General features: G+C 43.4%; 1 protein-coding gene across 1 annotated transcript; it reads right to left on the reverse strand.

Moving 5' to 3' along the window:
• Nucleotides 1–9,938: 9,938 nt before the first annotated feature.
• On the reverse strand, nucleotides 9,939–19,672 carry NPY (neuropeptide Y). The gene is made up of 4 exons (XM_030010451.2): nucleotides 19,541–19,672; nucleotides 19,190–19,377; nucleotides 13,412–13,492; nucleotides 9,939–10,227 (listed from the first exon to the last, which is right to left on the reverse strand). The coding sequence occupies exons 2-4, from the start codon at nucleotides 19,375–19,377 to the stop codon at nucleotides 10,203–10,205; spliced, it is 294 nt and encodes a 97-aa protein (XP_029866311.1). The 5' UTR covers nucleotides 19,541–19,672; the 3' UTR covers nucleotides 9,939–10,202.
• Nucleotides 19,673–21,437: the final 1,765 nt, after the last annotated feature.

A 21,437-nucleotide genomic window follows, 5' to 3' on the forward strand; every position in this document is an offset into this window, starting at 1 on the left:
GCAATGTCTGTAATAGCGGGCTATGCTAGATGGACTAAGAAAGATTCATAAAAACCCTGAGGTGTGCCGATATGTTTTCATCTAGACGATTCACTGAATGATCCCACTGGGGTTTTTTTCTTTATTTTATTGTACAAAATTATTTTAGTAAGCAAACAGTAACATAAACAAAAAAAGCAAAAATCACATTATTTTACATACCATCTTCTTAGCATAAAAACCAGACACATGAGATCCACAGAAGAAAGAAATGCTCTTTTCAGAGCACACGTACTGATTATCTGGGGTGCTGTGGCTTTTGCTTTTGTGCTTTTCAGTCCAGCTTTTCTGGTGACATTTACTTTCATGCTGTAGGCAAGGATAGGCCACAAAATCCAGGGACCCAAGGTGTGAGAACAGGAATTGGTATTACCATTACTGACAAACCATAGGGATTCAGCAGCGGTCCCAGTTTGGACGCTGAAGGTCCGGGCTTGGCCAGCTGAGCCGTTTTGGTGAGGTGAGAGCTGTGTACAGTTTCCTTTCATGTGCTAGCATGAATTTGATACAGAAAAATTTCTGGGGCCCTTTCTTTACAACTGACCAAAACCGTACACAGGGGAGGGGGAAGAAGACAGAATAGAAATATTTGTCTTCTAGCTGAGCACCCAGAAATCATGAATCAGCCCCTTTTCCCGCTTTTGCCATTCACTACATAGAATTAAAACCCGAGGTATTTTAGCAAGTAGCAGGCCAGGTCTTTTTACAAGCCTCTCCTGCCTGAGCATCTAGGCACACATTTCACAGTTTCCTTCACATGCAGCTAGAAATATCCTTGCTGAGAAAGGAAGATGAAATGACTGATTGACTGGTGATGTTCTTCTATTCCCATGATTTTCATAAATCCACGTGAATGTAGACACTGGTGTTACCTGGGTGCTGGTGGCCCAGCCGAAGTGTGCAGGAGGAGGAAGAAGATGGGGGAAAAGGGCAGGGAAGGGGCTGCTGTCCCTCAGACCTGCCAGTGGCTTGGTGGCAGCTTGAGGATGAAACCCCAGTTCACATTTAGTCTTGTTTCATCTTCGATATTTGCTGACTCTCTTTCAATGAAATGTTCCCCCTTTGCGTTTACACGGGCAAAAAGACTTGTTCTCCCCCAAAATCACAGGACATAACAGTTTCTTAGAATAATTTTTTACCTCTCTGTGAGCTCCAGCAGGGTTTTGCTCACAACATTTCCATGGCCAGCACAGCTGCTGGTCAGAGGTGGGCTCTGTGTTGTATTACGGCTCAGAGGACCTTTGCCAGCCCCCGCCAGTCTTCAAATTGCAGAGAGCTGCCAGCAACCTGCATTAATCAAAGTTATCTGTGTACCTTTCCAGCATGAGCTGCCTGAAATTTGTAATCCCCACAGGGAGACTAAGCCAAAATTTTGCTAAGACAGTAAAAGGCAGCCACCTTATGTTGATCCAGTACAACAAGGAGCTGATTCTCTGCTACGTCTGGCAACCATCACAACTCAGTGTTCACCTTATAAGCCACTTCCCACCATAGCGAAAAGGGGCAAACACAGGCCCGTAATTACTGCTTGATGTAGCACACAGATCTCCATTCACCCAAGATCTATGGTGAAATCCTCTACAACCACTTATTTAAAAAAATCCCCTTAATTCATTAATTTCTCATTTTTCCAAATGACAATTATTCTATCTGATTTAGCTTTGCCTCATGTTATCTGATTAGACCAATTAATGAGAATTGTCATTACACTGCAAGTTTGACAGGGAGGTGTCTGAGCAGAGCTCTCAAAAGAGAGGCACAATTGAGGGGATCACAGCACCAGGGAAAAGCCCACCCTATTGCATTGTATGTAGAGTAAGGTACTTCAAGTTTAAACACAGCTTTAGTGTACAAGCCTGTGTGGCTGGCAAAATCACAGGATCCACCCTTCTTACTTCTAAGTAACATTAAACACGCTTTCCATATAAAAACTGCTTTGTTAGCAACCATGAGACGATGAACAGGGAAGGCAGAGCTCTGGGTAAATGCAATGCCTGTAAGCCAGCCTTGCTTGGATAATAGTTATCCAGCCGGCGAAGAAATGAGAAACATCAACCTGAGGTACCTTAACTACATTTTAAAGCAGAAATATACCTGTAGACCCTCAGGTACACTTCGAGAAGAAAGGCTCATATTTTTACATGCTTGTTTGGTTGTTCTGCCACAGGGTAGCGACATTTTTCTGTGTGGCTTGGCCTGGGGACAGTCAATGCCCCTTTGAAAAACTTCGAAGTTTGGGGTAGGTTCCCTATCAAATGATAGAAAGGAGGAAGAGAGTGTTAAAGTCTAAGGAGAGGAGGAGGGTTACACGGAAATAAGCGATACTAACTGAGTGCCTGGAGTAACACCTGGTCAGGGAGAGACACACTTAAGAAAATTTAAATATAGCAGCACATTGTCTCAGCCCATTTTCTTGACAGAACATAAGGCTGAACTTCTTTTTTGTTGCAGGTGATTTTCAGGGGGTTTCGTGTTGGTTTTTTTTTAAAGAGGCTGGTAAATCAGAACTGATAAATGAAATGAAAAAATGATTTCTTCCCACTTAAATGCAGGTCTGACTCATGGTACAGCAAATATATTTTAGTCTTCACAGGCTATTGTGACAGTCACCACGGGCACTGAAGCACAGGCAGTCTGACGTGTGCCAAGCTGCGGCGGACCTGGGTACCACCATTCACCTGTGGAGAAATGTAAGATGTACTGCTGGTTAAGACAGATAAGGCAGCCAATTTAAGATGCGTTTTTAAGCAGTTCTAAATGCATTTCATCTTTTAAAAGCAGATTTAAGTTAAGGCCCTGGTGCAGCAATGCAAAGCTTCACATCAAAAGTCATTAATTTTCTCCCATTTCTGATTGCTGATTTGAAAGCAGCAAACAACCGAGGTCAAAGTTAAAATCTTTCAAATATGAATGCATTAAAAGCAAGTTAACATTTCTGATTGATCTGATTATTTAACTTTGACTCTTCCTGCTTAGAAAAAGCTGACCATACCAAAAAGTGTCCAAGCCTTTGGACTATTAATATTCAATTAATAAAATTTATTTCCTGGTTTAGATGACTTAATTAGAATTCACTTTCAAGTTTTATATTGCAGTGAAACAAGTACCAGAGCAATCGTTTAAAAAAAGAAAACCTGAGCCATTACTGATGGAACAGGATTTGTAAAAGGATGTGTGGAAAGACAGCTTTTCTAGCTGACTTCAGTGGGGAAGATAGCTGAACCACAGTAATCATCAGAAACATGGTAGAGTGAATGAGTGGATAAATTCAAGAAAATCATCCTTGGCTATGAGAATAGTTTGCATCATAAATGCAGAATAACATCAAATTGCAGTCCTTCTTTTCTTCCATATAAAAGAAAGGGAACCAAGGACAGAAACAAAAGAGGTGCATTTTCAAGGAAAAAAAGCTTAAAAATGGGACACAGGAACTGGTGGAAAGACAAATATGAAAGATCTCTTGAAAAGCCAGTCACCTAATTAGCACAGAGTCTCCTAAACCCTCATTCTTAATTGATACAAACATATTTCTTTGATAAAGAGTGTTTCACACTCTTGTACCTCTGGGAGAGGCTGCTGATTTACAGCCTACTGGGAAAGTCGCCGTGGGCAGGCTGTTATAGCCGTGTTCAGTATTAGTCCCCGTCAGCTGTATCTGCAAGGACATCTCATGGCTCTCCTGTTCCCATCAATTCCACTTTTTCAAAGGTGAGATGCCTCCAGCCACATTTCCAAAGGTACTTAAACACCTTGAGACTCACACCTGGAAGGCAGAGACATTGACAGCATCAGCAGCCATGGCCGGGGACCCTCTATCCAGTACACAGGAAAATGAGATTAACAAATAAGTCTGAAATCTTCTGAGCTGACCACCAGTCTCTGTGTGAGAGTCCATAATGTGGATCCTAAATCCACAAAGCTTATTATGAATTTAGGTGCAATCATATGCCTTGAGGTGGCCTGTGGGATATTCCCATGCATTTAAGCAGTCATGGATCTTTAGGAATCAGGCAAAATGTTTAAAAAAATCCCACTGGTCCTCCATCTGCATGTCTAGGCATGTAAGTGGTTTTGACTGTCTGGTCCACGTTCTCTTGTGGAAGCCCATGGTAATTCAGGAGTTTTGTTATTCTCATCCTCATTATCTGACCTGGCTGCTGGCCCCATATAGGGCTCCAGGCAGAGATGCCACCTGCGGTGCCTGCTCTTCCCCCCTTACCCAAAGAGCCCTTGTGAAGAACATTTAATGTGCACAGCAGACCATCTAACAAATCAAGGAGAAGAAATAAGTCTGCCATCATACGCTACAGACTAGCCTGTCTAAAATGGAGGTCCGACCCTGTCTTAAGCCAAACTCTAAAAATGGCCCTAGATCTAAACAACCAGCAATAATAATCTCAGGATAGGCTAAAAACAATCATGCACAATAGTTATCTCCAGCCAGTTTCTCCAATTCAGAGTATACCCAGTTACCACGACAGTCTGGTAGCAGTACTCTCTGTAATCAGCACTAATAGCCTGGCCCCAGGCTGAGGTTAAAGTGAGTGGTGGGCTCACCTTGTACCTGCAGGACTGGATTGGCCGAGGGTATGTGTAAAATCTTGCATTTAGTTGGAGTTTACTGGGGGTTCATGGTCTGCAGCGAGTGCAAGATTGGAGCTGGGCATCCATCTCAGGCAGGTGGGAGCTACTTGTAGGTCCAGGCTAAATATAGCTTGGAAGGTCTCTGGGCCTGGCAAAGACCCGGTCATTAGAGAAAAGCAAATAACTTAGATGAGGAAAAGCTTAGCAAACACACATATTAACTGGGAACAAGATAATGTTGCACTACCTGTTTTATAGCACATATAAAACAGCTGTAATTTTATAGCACACATAAAACAGCTGTAATCAAAGAATCTGTAAGGACAAGCCTGCAGGTGCAGTAGGAGCACTATAACCTACTTACTGTATTTATTCATGAGCCTGAGTTTCCTCCCACTTTCTTCATTTGCATGTGGATGGAATATGTCTCTGGTCTAGGATTTTTTTTTTATTATGGTCCTACAGACTGGAGCACAATAAGCCCCATATTTGGAGTCTCCAGCTGCTGCTGTAATACAGATAAATAAATGACTGATAACAATAAGCCAGATAAATAAAATACACTGGTCTGATATGAATTACTGCATTAGTTAGGCAGTTTCCGCTCAGTAGCAATTTCTCAGTCAGGGTACTAACCCACCAAAACAAAGCGAGAGTTTTAAAAAAATTTTCATTACTGTGTGTTTTAAATTACTCTTTGAAAAATTTTAATAGGAAACCATTATTAAATATTAAAATTAAACAGCCAGATCTAACATAATTTCAAATTGTGATGTGATAATCCAGAATTTGTGAATTATTGACTGGAAGCCAGATTTATAACCTGGGGGCTCTTGAGAAGTAGCCCAAGCTCATAAACTGTCCCTAGGTGATAGATTTTGCATTTAGTTTTCTGACTTCACTGAAATCCATATGGAAACTCTTTTTCTTTGGTCCAAATCCACCTATGTAGTTCACACACAAGACATCCCAGCTACTGTATAGCTGCTATAGCTTTGGTTTGCTTTTGAGCTCCATCTGGTTTAGATGGCAGCATGGGGATTTGATATAAACCACTTGCTTTTTGCCAAATCATATCTCCTTTAAGGGCTACACTTTCACACCTATGAAAGGTGTTTCTCAGAGCTGTGTATCTACAAATGGGGGCAGTCCCAGGAGAAGCTTTACTTTTTCTTATTCCTAGACACACACTGTGCAGATCTCAAGACAGATTTGGACTCTTTGGCCAAAATTAAAAAAAAAAAGAAGTAAATGTAAAATTAGGTTTGGATTTCATTTTAGAAAATATTCATTTAAATACCTTGCTGAATATCACTAGAATACTATTAATGTCCAGCAACAGTTATTCCAAGTTTGTGAAACAGCTGAGCTGTGCAGAGTGGGAAGAAAGAGGATGGCATCTTTTCCTCTCAGTTACCATTTAGAGAAGAATATTCTGAACTGAACCTTGAAAGTAATCAAAACCTGTAATGCTTTTGATTTCAGGAGAAAACACAAATTAATGAAAGAAAAGATGTTCTAGGAAGTATTTCCTAATAAGGTTTTTCCTAACACTTGAAAAATGAAAGCCTTTCTGAAAGGAATTTATTCTTACTAGGATTTTTCATTGTGTTTCTTTTAACCCAAAGAGGTTTTGGGGAAAAAGGGAGAGGGTGCTATAAAACATCTGTACAAAGGAAAGTGAAGAGCACCCACATCTTATAATAGCTTGGTTTGGAAATGTAAAGGAGGCATGTTCTCCTCTCAACTTTTGCATTACAAAGCCACAGCTGCTCATTCCTGGTATTCTGCTGTTTCTCGTCTTCTGACCTCGGTTTTCCACAGGAAAATTTCAAAGACAAACAGAGACTCTGTCACAACAAATTCTGGCCTGTCTTCAGCTGAATTTTGGTTTAGAATGCTTGTTGCCTTTTAGTGGCTAACGGTCATCAGGTGATAACACAAGGGTGGGAAGGGGAAAAAAGATCCTCTGCTGGATTTACATCGGCACTCCTGAAGGTTCTGTGGCCATGCAAGAGCAGGTGCAATCCCTCAGGAAACACAGAGCAATGGTCAGTTCAGCCTAAAAATCCCCCTCCCACACATGCTGAGTGCTGCTGGGCACCTCACCCCAAGCACCTGGGAAGATGGCACAAACCACTATGGAAAACATTTGATGCTGCAGCTGAAACTTGGTATTTATTTGCTAGCTACCAGGTAAATCCCACCTCACCCCAACTCAATGCAATGGTTTTTGGCAGCGCTGCCCACCCTGGGGCACCATGAGGGAGCACTGGGGCTCTGCAGTGGGTCCCCTGCCACCCTCCTCATCCCCAAGCCAAAGGGCAGCTGCCTGCCTGGGGCGACCAGTGCTACTACACCCAGGGTCTGCTTTGGGGCCAGGACATCTATCAAGATCACTCCTACCTTGGCTGCAGCTGTAATGTCACCAGCACAGCCCCAAACCCCCAAATCCACTGTGCCTATGTCCGCCCCAGCTCTACACCGCCAGCACCTCCCTGCTGCCCCACGTCTGCTGGCAGGTGATGGTGGAGGCTGCAGTGGGTATGTCTTCTCCTCCCTGATCAGTTGTCATCCCCTTGTGTTCGGGATGGTCTGGCAGAGCAAAGCTGTCCTGCCTGCAGAAGGCTGTCCATGCCCTCTTCATGCCACTAGAGTGGGGTTTCCACCTCTCAGATGACAAGTGAGGAAAATTCAGGGAAGGGGGACAGCAACTGGCCAGTGGGAGGGCCATCCACGCCATCCCAGTTTGGCCCAACACAGTCACAGGGACAACGTTTCACTCCATGGCTAGGGAGAAGGGAAATACCCATCAGAGCATGACTGGGGAATTTGTGTCTTTTGACACAAAGACGACTTTCAGAGCTGAAAGCGTTGCAGTGGGATGGGTTTCTAGGGATAGAGACAGAAAAGGATAGAGGGAATTTCCTCTCCTAGAAGAGGAGATACACAGGATCATCTAGATTGCCTCTTTGGTTAAATCAAAGTTGGGTATAACTGAGACGTATACTACAGAAATTGCCAAACGTAAAGGTGGACTGTCTTTTAAATGTTTTACACCTATCTATGTACATTCCTCATGATTTCAAACCCACAATAAATAAAGGAGAAAACACTATCACCCACTTTTATGGTTCTCACTTGTTGTTTTTTCCTGGCACTTCCTCAGATTCTGACATAAATTTCAGGCTTTGTTTTAAAAACAAGGCTCTGTTTCTCATGGTTAAAGGGAAAAAGATGAAAAGGTTAACCCTAAGGTAAAAATGCAGAAGCCACGCCAAACAAATCAAGCATTTATCCTCATTTCACAGCTCATTTTTTAAGACTATCCCGCGATTTGGAGAGCTGATCCAATATTTTCAATGTCCTCGCCTGTCAAGAGTGGTATATGAAGTATACAAGGAAGGTATAAGCACACTGGACTTCTACAGCAATGTTGTGTCTGCCACAGAGAACACAGGAAGGTCTTAGAAAGAAAATCATAGCACAGTGTGGATAAAAAAATATTGTGCGAGTGCTTTGCCTTGCTTCTGTCTTTGACAGTTCATGAGGTAATAAACCTGGCATTTTTTAGATTATTCTAGCTTTTCTATACAGATGGGTGTTCCTGAAGTTCAAGAAAACTCAGGTAATTGAGTGGAACAGCTCAGCACGAGCAATTAGCATGCACTAATTATCCTTTAACTCCTTCTTTCTCCAGTGTAGCACAATTGTAATGGTAGTGCTCAGCAACATGAGTTTAGTTTATCATCTACTGATTTTATCATTTACATGGTCATTAATATATAGAGAGAGATACTAGAAATTACCAGGAATTGGAGATATTACATTGCAGATACCTCACTAATTTCTAATTTTCATTTTAATAATCATTCAAAACAGAACTTTATGTGGACTCTAACCCAGCAGGTCCTCGCCTGCGGTTGATGGACCTCTGCTAGCCCCAGCAAGTTGTGGTCATCCTAGAGTCCCTCTGAACATCGTCACTTACTGCCATGGGTGGCAACAGTTTATACCAGGAGCCCCATACATTTTTGTGATACTAGACTGCTCTTAATCCTTGCAGTTTCATGTGTAGCACTGTGGAACCCATCACCAAGCCTGTAAGTGAAAGTATTGCTGCTGAAAGCAAAATTTGCCCATTCCAATGGCATCCAAGTGTTTTATGAAAAGGAAATCTATGTTATGCTTTACTGAAGAAAGTGTGACCACAAAACCTAGCACATCCTGGGAACCTGGTAACGCTTTGTGAATGCAACCAATGTGCATTTATAGAAATCTGGAACTTACTTGCACTGATGCATCTCTCCTGGGGGCAACAGCCATGCAGAAACATTTGAAAAGCAGAAGTGAGATGTAAATACATTAAACCTTCACACTGATTCTTTTCCTATTTGGAACTCTTTATGCGCTTTATTACCCAGTGTTTAGTCACAGTTTCTAAATAAAAGAAGTTGTGACAAAATATCAGGAACCAAGGACCAGCATTTGTGTCATGCCCAGTGTGGGTCCTCACCATATTGCAAGATACATACCTGTGAACTAAACCACTTAAGAACAAGGATAATGTGCTGCCATTATATTATGTTACTTTGAATAAAAACTTTGAGGGTTTCTTCAGAGGTCCTTGTGTCTAAGTCTCTCATCAGATTAGTGATGAAATTCATAAATAAAATAAAAAAAGAAAAGAAAATGAAAACCTGAAGACACTTCCCCTTGTCCCTGTTCCAGGTACCTTCTCATTGAGGAAACAGAAATTATGAATGACACCAAATGAGAGAGGCCTAGAGTGCAGGTACCCAAAGGGTTGTGATTTATCAGTGTGCTCCTTTGCAAGACCTTAGGCAATGTTAAATGTCTTTTTTTCTGGCAGAAATAGCTGTAGATTTGTCCTGGTTTGAGTTACTTTAGATATTGTTTTCTGCTGCTTTGCATATTGCCAAAACAAAGATGTTACATGTGTTTTATTTAAAATTCCTAATTCAGGCTTATAGCCAAGCTTCAAACCAGTTTTGAGGAGTTAGCAGAATTAAGCAGTCACTTATTCCTTTGTATTTTGAAAATGCTATTCATTTTACTACATTTGTCAATGTAAGTACTAAGTAAGTTTTTAGTATGGCGATTCTGAAAAACCGCCTCCCAGAACACTATTTTCCTAAATTATGTAGTCTGTGATAAATTATTTTAAACAGTTTTGTATAAATCAAGCAGCTGAGCTGAGTTTGAGGCTACAATAAATGATGTCTTTATCTTTGCACACTAATTACTGTAATAACTGTGACACTATTGTTGTCCATACTACTTTAGACTGCAGGGAGGTTATAATTCAGTTTTAATAGTTCAAAACAACTCTTTGCTATACCAATGACAGGGTTGCTTGTTTTCATTTAGTATGTTATATTTTGGAATGCACAAATAATTTATTTAAATAAAGGTATATACAAATATGATGAAGGAAAATCTCTACAGAATTCAGTACAATGGCTGCATGCACTGGGAATGATGCTATGATTTGCTTCAGAGGCGTGGAATATGAACTGAAAACTAGGAAAAGTTTTGACGGCGTGTTGAAAATCCCATCACCACATCGAAGGGTCTTCAAACCTGCAATACATATTATGAATGAAAAAAAGCATTAAACACATTTTTATGCCCCTTCTGAAAAATCTGAAGTTAGAACTACCTAAAATTTTCATTTTAATAATAGCAGCAATAAGGAATACATATGCATATTTGCAGTTGAAGATTGTATATGCAACTCCCATCAAAGCAGAGGCATCCTGGTTGGCCAAATATCTATACTTTGGAACCAGAACTTGCCCCTCCATACTGATGGTGTGGATTTATACCACTGATTTATACCACTGAGACTCACTGCAAAGCTGCTTTAGGTCATTAAGAAGCACTTAATGAAATTCAGCTAGAAAACTATGATATGTTGAAATACAAATAGAGATATTTTTTACTGTTACTCAGGAGTAAACAGTTTTCCAAAGAGAATTCACTGACCCAAAAAAAAAAAAAAAAAACAACAAAAAAACCACCAACCAAAACCCGCATGTCATGCTCTTAGCACCTTCAAACCAAACTGAAGTCCACAGCCACCATCCTAAAATATTATTGTGGTATTCCACTGCTCAGTATCAAACATTTGAATATGTGTTGAAAGGGATGCCGAGGGCAGGGTTTGATCTAGAGGTCCTCTGCTTGCAAATAGCTGTTCTGTCTACACAGCAAGTAAGTCAACAAGTGGAGAACATGGAGAGACTAGAGGAAATGCATTTGCTATAATTTTTGCCATCTAAAATTTGGGCATCTAGTCTCCCTTCACAGTCACTGCGGACAGAGCGACACCTTGAGAGGGCAATTGATCCTGCCCATTTTCAGATGGAAGGCTCATTTTGGAGATACCCATCCGTCCAATTGACTGCAAAGGCAGCATAGACAACTACTTTACACTAGATACCGAACTTTTAAAGAGGCAGTAGTAGGGGAGAGGCATCCTGTTATTGAATTTTAAAGGTTTTCTCGTGACTCCAAAGGCTCGACAAGATCAGAAATATTCCGCATCACACGTTTTTGTCATAAGAACTTATTTATACTCGGGTGAAAGTGCCTCCTTTTTTTATTCCTGAACTTCCCATATTTTAACTGATTTCTGTAAGAATCTCTCTAAACATTCTTCATACGGTCAGACATACACCTAGACTGCAAAATACTTTGGAGCATATATTAGTCAGCAAATGTCAAACCAGGCCAGTCAAGCTGAATACAGTTAAGTTGTTTATTAATACCTCAGTGTTTAGTTACAAAGTTCATTCCTGAGAACTCATGAAGTGCGTCTCTCTCTCACCAATTCACTGAGTGCAAATTACATCTGCTCTGTAACTGGCTGCATATATAACTATATCTAAAACATACACTTTGTTAATTTAAGTTCAGAATAATACCAGCCTGCCTTGCATTCATTCAGCCTGGCTTCCTCCAGGAAGAAGGCTTAGACAGCCGTGTTGTATCTGGGCATATTTGCTGCATGCCTAGCTGTCTGCCTCTGCGTGGCTCCCCTAACTTCCCCACCAGCTTTCAAACCTTCTGGACAATTTCAACCAAGTCAGAGAGAGGTACAGATATCTCAGAGATATTAAGTTCCTGATGTGCTGTGAAACACAGGACTGGGTAGAAAGAAGATTTAATTATGTCCTCAAATGAAGGAAAAAGCTGGAGCGGGGTTCAGAATCCATACAGGGTTTTATCCTAGAAGACATATCCATAGGAAACTAGACATCATTGTTCCCAATACTCCCATAATTGTCATTGATGAATGACAAATACCATACTCAGTTTAAAGTGCTGTTACAGGGGGTATGAAATAAAAATCTGTTTCTCATCAATTCTTGATCTTAAATGCAGACTAGTTTGTTATTCTGCTCATGAGTTTTTGCTCCCTGGTGTGTTATAAATAGCATTATTGAAACAATAATAATAACCATAAAGTTTTGTTATGAAGGGGTGAAAATTACAGAGAGTATTAGACTTTGTACTACCCTGTGTGTTGCCTCAAATTCATGGCAGCGGAAATTTCCCATTATGTGAGGGCTCTGCCTTGTCATTACCAAACACAAAATAGTCCAATACATTTCACTGCACTCCATGCAGTTTTTTACATAAGCATCTGCAGAGTAAACTGCATCCCCACAGCTGTGGTTAGTCATCAAACCATAAGTCAATGGTTTCTCTATGCGCAGAACCGCAAGTCTCATAGACGACCTCCCTTGATGGCAGCAGAAATTTTGGTCACCTTTCAGTGACAAGATCATGCCCTAAGTTCAGTGCTATAGACTATTATGTTTAAGTACTTAACTAGTCTAATTGAGCCTTTGCACAGCTGATGAAAATGCAGAGCATTTGCTTGTAGACTCCTGAGATGACTACTGCATAAAACATTTATTTCTGCAGTAGAAGTATTGTCAGCAAACTTCAGGCTATCAGTAAAGGCTTAAACTGAGCTCATTCATGCTTGATTGTAAGCAAAACTAAACCCAGTATTTTCTTTCATGAGAAAAAAAGCCCCCGTATCTTGCTTTTTCAACACACTTACTTTTATCTGTGTAAATTGTAGTCACTACTAAGTATCTTACATTATAGCTAAAGTGTCATTACCTAACTAGATAAATACAGTATGTACTTTTGAAATCCCACTGTTGCTTGAAACACCACTGTTATTTTAAACCAAATGCAAATGGAAATTTAAAGGCCTTTTTTTTCCTTTGTAAAATATGAGGTACAAAACCAATGTGAATTACTGTGTTTTAAAGACCCGCCATAGCCGTGCATTTGTGTATAAGTTAATGTAAGTGCATATTTACCATTCATACATCTTTAGAGAAAAAATTTAAAACCTGTTTGAGTAGCAAATGAGTAGAAATATGCCATTTTTGGGGGGTCTAATCTGTCATCAGGCATCAGTGTACAATTCTGCGTAATAAAGCCCAGTAAGGGGCAAGTGTTGTGGGAATGCTTTCCTTCTTCCAAACAGCAGGTACAGCCTGCTCCCAAAATCAGGACTATACAGTTTGGACTATATTATACCTGGCAAGGCATTTCTTGCATTCATAGATGGTGCTAGCTCTTAACAAAAAAAGGAATTTAAAATGTTTTTTTCAGGACATGTTTACCCAGCTGTTGGTGGCATATGTTTTCTCCCTGTGAAACATATTTATTGATAAGAAATGAAACTCTTAAATCTAAATGAGAAGTGAAAGCCACCATGAAACTTCTTCATACATACCTGGATCTAGGAATATTTTCTGTGCTTTCCCTCAACAAGAGGTCTGAGATCAGTGTCTCTGGGCTTGATCTCTTTCCGTACCTAAGGAAAGAGAAAAAACGTATATTTTTGTATATGTCAGTTTTTAAAAAATGAAGACTAAGCATGGAACCATTAAACAAATCTTTTCAGAAAAACTGAATAGAGCAGACGTAAAGACAACTTTCCAGCAAGTATTTTAACTTAACTTGATGTAGCCACGTGAGAAAATGTTTACTCTTCAGTATTTCTTTGGATATATTTTTTCCATAATCATGTTACATGATAGTATTGAGAAACTCCGAATATTTTGGAATTCATTGGCTGCTCCTGGATACTCTAAGGCCTTGCACCTTACTGATGCGAGCATGGAGGAAGGGGAAGCTGAGCAGTGCTTACACAGAGCCAAGGTCTTTCCTGCTTCTCACCCCACGCCACCGGCGAGGAGGCTGGGGGGGCACAAGAAGTTGGGAGGGGACACAGCCGGGACAGCTGACCCTAGCTGACCAAAGGGATATCCCAGACCATATGGCGTCATGCTCAGTATATAAAGCGGGGGGAAGAAGAAGAAGGAAGGGGAGGACCTGTTTGGAGTGATGGCGTTTGTCTTCCCAAGGAACCGTTCCTCGTGATGTAGCCCTGCTTTGCTGGAGATGGCTGAACACCTGCCTGCCCATGGGAGGTGGTGAATGAATTCCTTGTTTTGCTTTGCTTGTGTGTGTGGCTTTTGCTTTACTTATTAAACTGTCTTTATCTCAACCCATGAATTTTCTCACTTTTACTCTGTCGATTCTCTCCCCCATATCGCCGTGGGGGGAGTGAGAGAGAGGCTGTGTGGTGCTTAGTTGCCAGCTGGAGTCAAACCATGACAGGGAGGAAGCTGTGTGTGATGTGACCTCCGAGCATGTCATTCCTGCCTACAAACCCAATTCCATCATATCATTAACTTTTGCATTGTTTTAGATGCTACTCTATTGTAAATGAGGAGTCAATTTTATCTATTAAGTGAATAGAAAACTAACTCAGATATGCCATATTATCCAAGGAACTAGCCAAGATTTTTTAAGACAGCTAGTACATTTAGGGCTGCCCAACACATAGCACATTAGGTTTTGAAAACTGAGCTACCCCAAGATAATAATCACTCTTGAACTATGTGGCCATGGGTGAGAAAACTTTTTGAATCAGAGTTCTTCTTCGATTACATGGTATATCACCAGTTACCTCTGTCCTGTATTTACACAGCAGCTGTCTTGCTTTTTTTTTTTTTAAATCCTGGATACTATACATTGCTCAACAATTACAAGTACTGCAATTACTGGTTGTTGAGAAGGAATTTGCTCTCTTTTCCTGAGAAAATGCAAGCAACAATGAGCAGCCAGCTTGACAGACACTTCTTCACTATAAGGATTCATTAGCCTAAGAGTGATAACTATAAGCAAACGCTCCCTTGTTTGGAAAGAATTTAGATCATGGTTTGTAACTTGTGTACATCATTAGTCTGAATCACAAAGTATATTAACAGATAACAGCTTTGTGAATGCTACTTAAGTGAAATTCTGATTCCAGAGAAATCAAAGGTGTAATTAAGGACTTAGATTTTATCCGTTGCTATCAAGATGTTTCTCAATAACTTGATCTATATTTGGGGAAAAAAAGAACCAAAAAGCTTCCCAGACTTTATTTCAAAAGCTAGGAGTTTTACCTGTTGATGGCATGACTTACTGAAAAGTGGAAACATATCTCACTTTTCCGTAATTTTATTCCACTTTTTGTATTTTTACATTGCCTTAATCATTTTAGTACATCACCTGTGCTGCAGAAAGACAAAGCATCAGTTTCAGAATTTTGAAGTAAATTTCTTAATCTAAACTGACTGAAAGCAGGTATCTGAAAAGAACCAGCCAGACATAGTAAAATGCTATTACAATAACGCAATCAAGCATGATGCTGAGTCAAATACCTTGCACTCCATCACCACAAAGGGCTTGCTTTCTATTTCCCCATTCCAATTAATATGTATGTGACCTGGACTTCAACTGAGGGGGAATCTAATTTGCAGTTATGTTAAAGAAATTGATTTAACAAATCGACAGCTTGCTCCAACAGCTCACACTTTGGCAAAACTCCCACTAATCTCTCAGAAAGTTTTGTCTGAATAAGAAACAGGTAGCAACCCCCCCCGAGTGCGGAGATTTGGTCAAATCATGAAGATGACTCTGTTGGGGAGATGATACCATTTATATGAGTCCCTACAGTGCCTTGCCTAGACCAGTGCTGCTACCTGTGCTGGGTGGACCCACCATGTCCTCACACAGCAAAGCTGCACACAAGGTGATTGCTGACTGTGACCAGCTGGGCTGGCCAAGGAGCAGCCACTCTTCCTAAGTCAGATGCCTGAGCCTCCTGTCTGCCCTGTAATTTTGCCACTGGGAAAAAAACACGCTACAGCCATACTAAAAAGAGGGCATGGACAAAGTCAATCTCTTCTAACTGAAGCAAATGCTTTGGGAGATCTTTGCTCCAGCTGCTTCATGCTTTGCTCCTTGTCTACCATGCCCAGTTCTGAGACAACATAAACACAGAAAGCCAGGCCTTTATTTGCTGTTTGAAAAACACTTTTATCAAATATCATAGCTGTTTTAATAGAATGAGGCTCCAAGTTTTGTGAAAATACCTAGTCATGTTTTATGCTCAGGTTGAGACATCAAGGCATTTTTCTGGACATTCTGACAACCCACAACTCTAGCTGAAGTCAAAGGGATCAAAGAGTAACTGTACTTATTCTGATTAGGGACATAGTATCTCAGACTCAGCGAAATCTCAAAGCTTCCTATGCAAACTTGAGTCTTGGGAGTCAAATCCCATTGACTTCCAAGGCCAGCAATGGGAGTTGAGGGATCTCAGAAGCATCTTGTGGGCTTGATTCAGAAAACTGCCCAAAAAACCCAAGCTCTTAAGATCTGCTCCCTTCCCCATTAAAGGGTGTTGACATGAAGTGGGAGCATCGGTACTGCCTAAGTCAGACACACTTTCATATTCTCTGCCCCGCTTATGATTCAAGCCATTTCCAGCAGGCATGGCCTTACTGTTTTGCTACAGCACAGGACAGCCACAGACACAAGAGCAAGCTACAAGGGACAAAAGGAAGAGGGCTTGTTGGCAAGCGGGAGTACAGGTAGTACTAAGTAGCAGAAGGAGGCGTGAATCAAGGAAAGATAGGCTCTGAAAAAAGCCCCCTGAACAGTGCAGTAGAGGGGTATGAGGCAAGGACCACGGGACGGTTTTGAGGACAGAGGTGGGACTAATCCAGAGACACACAGACATCTGCCAGGCAGGAGTCTGCATTTGTGTGGGTCACCTTAGGCTCTCTTTATAGTCATAAAGACCTGGCACCTAAGGAGCAAGGGATCTCAACCAAAATGAGAAGTCTGAAACTGGTCTGGTGACTTGCACTCTACAAGTACCTGTTTCCCTCAGCTAACCTCAAAGGGGTATAAAGCTGATGGGAAGAGATGTCTAAAGCTAAGGAGAAGGGTCTCAAAGGAGAGAGGAAGCAAAGCAGTCACAGAGACAAGGGCTAAAGCCAAGAAGAGAAAGATAGTCTGGAAGGAAGAAGCTTCATGGGACCTGGGGTGAAGACCCTGTGGGTCACAGTAGCTCAGAGGGGAAGGACACTCAAATTCTTTGGTTAGGTAAGAAGCAGAAGCCAGGAAGATGAGCCGGAAGGTTATTCATAATCACAAAAACATCAAACAAGACTAGACAGATGAACCTGAAGAGAAAGAAGCATCAATCTCATCCTTTCCCAGCGTGCTCTTACTGCCCCATCTCACCAGTTGCACAGTGACCAGACTGCAAGCACCAGATCTGGTGAGAGGCTGAGCACAGCTTGCTTTCACACCTACTGAAACAGACCAAATGATTCTTAGACCAGTCCAAAATGCTTCAGAAGTTATTGATTCATTTTGCAAGAGACTCTGTCACTGCCGAAACAGGCAACCTCCAGGAGCTCAGTTAAGCTTTCGAAATGGAGGCGGCAATTACTTTATTTCTGCACTGTTAATTCACCATACAGTGGAAACAGCACACCTTTTTTTTTCTTTTTTAGTTAACCTATGTAGTCAACTTTAAAATGTGTATCATGAAGTTGCTGTTGTAGTGTTTTTTTCTGCCAGCTTTCCTGTACTTCCAGGTCAATTATGTTCCCTTTAAATATGAGTGGGTAGGTGGGAAATCTAGGTGAAACCCAAAGAACAAAATTTCAATTCTGCATTGTTTCATCCATTAGCAACAATAACTATTTTGGTTCATTACAGAACCCAAATCCACACTGAAGAATGAAAGCAGTCTCACTCTCTGAGCTGTGTACTTGCACCCCAGAAATGAGAAAAAAAGCTACACGGTTGACATTAAAGCAAGTGGAGGTTGAATACAGAAGGAGTTTTTAGTTGGTTGGTTTGGGGGCTTTTGTTTGTTTTTAAATATGACCTGGGTTTGGACAGGAACCACCTTTGAAATCAGACATGAAAGAGACAAAAGCAGAGATGAGAGATCAGCCTGGAGATCCCACCACACACACAAGGGAAAAGGGCAGCAGGGGCAGAACTTGAGGATCAGATTATTTTAGCAGCAATCTAGACAAAAAGTTATTTGAGCACAAACTATAACACAGAAGCATGCCATACACATGAACAAGTTGTGAATATTGCTTTAAAAGTATGGGACAGAAGAACTGTATTTCTATCAGCCTCTTCATCTCTGTTACGCTATTAGAGCACTGGCAGACAGTGTTATGGGTTTGCTGGGAAAGCTCTCAGTTACACGATAGCCTCCCTTCTAATTTAATTCTTCAGACTTCTAGAGGGACAAATGAAAGCCTAATTTTAGGCCTCTCATCTGGTTTTGATATTAAACAAATAGATAAATATGTCAAAGCTCTTCTGGGTCACATGCTCTTCAGGGACCTCAGGGGAAAGTCCTATTAATCACATAGTCTAAACTGGACAGATGCTCCCAAAGAAAATTATTTTTTATAACAATTTGCACTTTTTTCAAATTGAGCCTTTACCCCTACTTTAACAAGCACAGTCACCCCCAGAAAGCCAGTTTAGAGGCAGGCAGGTTTGGGTCACTCTTCTCTTTCAGCTTGGGCTTGGGTTCTTGCCTGTGGTCTTGAGAGAGGTTTTGTTAGGACTAGTGGGTTTGTTGGCACTCGCAGCTGCATGAAGTAGCTGGCAAACCACAAAGCATCTGGACTACTACAACTCCTCGGCAAGGCTAGAGGGGCACTTTTTCTCATCAAAATCTTCACTAGTCGGTGGCAGCAACAGAAATGGGAAACTGCTCCTACTGCCCTGTCTAACTCTCTCCAGCTCCCAGGTTAGTTATGTTTTCTCTCCCTTTTGGGGGGCTCTCCCCGTGCACGCTGCTCTGCGGTTCACGCTCCTGCCTGCCAGCCTGTCTGTGCCAGGGCTAGAAAGGGCTGAGAGAGCGGAGGCAGCATCAACACGCCCGACCCTTCTGCCAACTTGGATGGTGGGGATTCAGCTCCGGACCCAGAGGCGACTCAGGGGTGCACGGCTGTCGCTTTCTCAGGGGAGTCTGTGTGCACCGTGTCTTCCTCCCTGTCGATGGCCGACGCAGGGCGAGACGCCCAGGTGCGAGGGGGCACCCCACTTTCCTCCCCTGACCCCCGGCAAGGAAAAAGGCAGCCCGGGGAGCAGGACAGGGGGATGCCGGCCGGGCCGCTCTGCCTACCTCTGCCTGGTGATGAGGTTGATGTAGTGCCTCAGCGCCGAGTAGTATCTGGCCATGTCCTCTGCGGGGGCGTCCTCGCCGGGGCTGTCCGGTTTGGAGGGGTACGCCTCTGCCAGCGTCCCCAGGCAGACCAGCAGCGACAGGGCGAAAGTCAGCACCGACACCCACAGCCTCACGGTGCCCTGCATCTGCACGGCGGGGCGGGATGGGGGAGAGCCGCCGTCAGCACCTGCCCCGACGGCGGGAGCAGCGCGGCCGCCCCAGCGCGCCCCGGCCCGGGCCGCCCCGCGACCCCCGTCCCCGTCCCCGTCCCCGTCCCCAAGCCCGCACCCGCCCCGTCGCGGCACTCACGGCGGCGGCTGCAGCGGAGCGGCTCTCGGCTCAGCGAGGCGCTTCTGCCCGTGGGTCGGGGCTCCCGAGTGCGGGGCTCCGTGCCTCGCCGGGCTGTTTTAAGGCTTCCCCGGCAGGCAGGAGGGGCCTCGGGCGATCACGCCTCGCCGGCTCCTGTCCCCCCCCCCGCCCCGCTCCGCCTGCCCCTGCCCCGGGAGGGGCACCGCGGCCGGGCGGGGCCGGGCGGCACCGAGGGGGCGGCCGCCGCCGCTGCCGCCCCCACGCCCTCCCCTCGCAGCCCGCGTACCGCCCCCGCCGCCCCGGCACATCCCACCCGCGGGTTGCCCCCGGACTCTGCCCCGGGGCTCCGCTGCCCGCCCCGCGTGTCCCGGTCCGGCCGTGGGGGCCCGGCTGCCCGCCACTGCGGAGCCGCCGCGCCGCCCGGTGCCCGAAGCCGGCAGGGTAAGGGGGGCGAGTGTGTGGGGAACGAGTTTACCCCCCTCCTACGGCACCGGAGGGGCCCCAAGCTCGGTCTTCTTAGCAGGAGTGCTGCCGAACATAAAGCCAAGAAAGCAAGACGGTTTGGGGCAACCAAAAATACCAAATCGGTGCCATAGGCTCAGACATCGTACCTACTCAATGGGTAAGTCTTGAGGCTTACCTCCCCGGGGACTGGCAGCGGAGCTGCAGCAGTGAAATTGTACCTCCCTCCGTGCCCACTCTGCCAGGGAGACCCGCTACACCCCTGCCCAGGGCTACCTTCCGAGTGGCTTTTCTAAAGTGACTTTATTCTGTTTTATTTCTGTGCCTGAGCCACGTGCCACAGAAAACAGCTCACCAATGCCATGGGATCACGACAGTCTTTCGAGTAGCTGTCCTGACCCAAGAAAACCACTGCTGAGTCTGGGACACGGCAACTTCTCCCAGCGATGCGGGACTACAGGGACTGATCCGGCCAAGGTGCCAGATTTACATGTCTCCCTAAACTTCTCCAGACCTAGAGTCATGAGACCCTCTCCTGAGACAGTCTATGCCAAGGATGCACGGAGCCTCTGGGCCAGTCACAGTGGGGTGTTTCTGCTACTCATTCCCAGTTAGGCTTACTTCAGCCTCCAATACAGTTAGCTTTTGGGATCCCCCTGTCGCTCCAGAAATACAGATGGGTTCTGCCCCTTTATAGCGTGATGGCATTAGGGTACACTGTGCACCAGTATCTACCAGAGCCTTACACTCCTGTGGGTCTAATGTTCCAGGCCATCGAATCCACACAGTCCAACAAACCCGGTTGTCTCTTTCCTTCACCTGGCTGGAGGCAGGGCCCCTCTGACAGTGATCTGATCACTCGTACAATGGAGGTATGAGATCAAGCAGAGTGGGCGTTTTCTGGCAACATACCCTTCTCCACTGATTACGGCAGCAGCCTAGGTGACTAGGCTGGACTAGACACCTGACTACCGAAGTGCCTGAAGTTGGGTAAGATGAATCCAACCCAAACAAAGTTTCAGAAATTGTTGAAGAGTTTGGTAGAGTTGGAAACTATTCATACATATTAGTAAAATTAGGTTAATTCTTTAGAAACAGGTAATTTGATTAGCATCTTGATGACCAATGACTAATTTCAGTTGGAATGACAAATCATGACTCTGATCATACCTTATTTTTACTTTAGTTTGAAGGTAAAAAAACAATCACCCAAGTAAAAACACTAGACATACTGACAGAATGCTTTGAGACATATTCTAAAATTATATCATACATACACTACTGTAAATGTAGTCATTAATTTCTATAGTTATTATTGTATGCAGCTATTGGCTTAATAATAATCCAGCAGTTTCTGAAAAACAATGTGCAGTTCACAAGAGCAAAGCCAGAAATCATTTTCATCACTCCAGAAACAGAATCTCAACATTATCTG

This window comes from Aquila chrysaetos, chromosome 3 (genome assembly GCF_900496995.4).
Source record: "Aquila chrysaetos chrysaetos chromosome 3, bAquChr1.4, whole genome shotgun sequence".
Classification (NCBI taxonomy): domain Eukaryota; kingdom Metazoa; phylum Chordata; class Aves; order Accipitriformes; family Accipitridae; genus Aquila; species Aquila chrysaetos.

Excerpts from the sequence above, each read along its gene's own strand:
- NPY (XM_030010451.2), bottom strand. The coding sequence starts at position 19,377 with ATGCAGGGCACCGTGAGGCTGTGGGTGTCGGTGCTGACTTTCGCCCTG. Across the intron at positions 13,493-19,189 it reads AACCTCATCACCAGGCAGAG|GTACGGAAAGAGATCAAGCC; the intron begins GTAGGCAGAGCG and ends CTCTTTCCTTAG. Across the intron at positions 10,228-13,411 it reads GAAAATATTCCTAGATCCAG|GTTTGAAGACCCTTCGATGT; the intron begins GTATGTATGAAG and ends TATGTATTGCAG.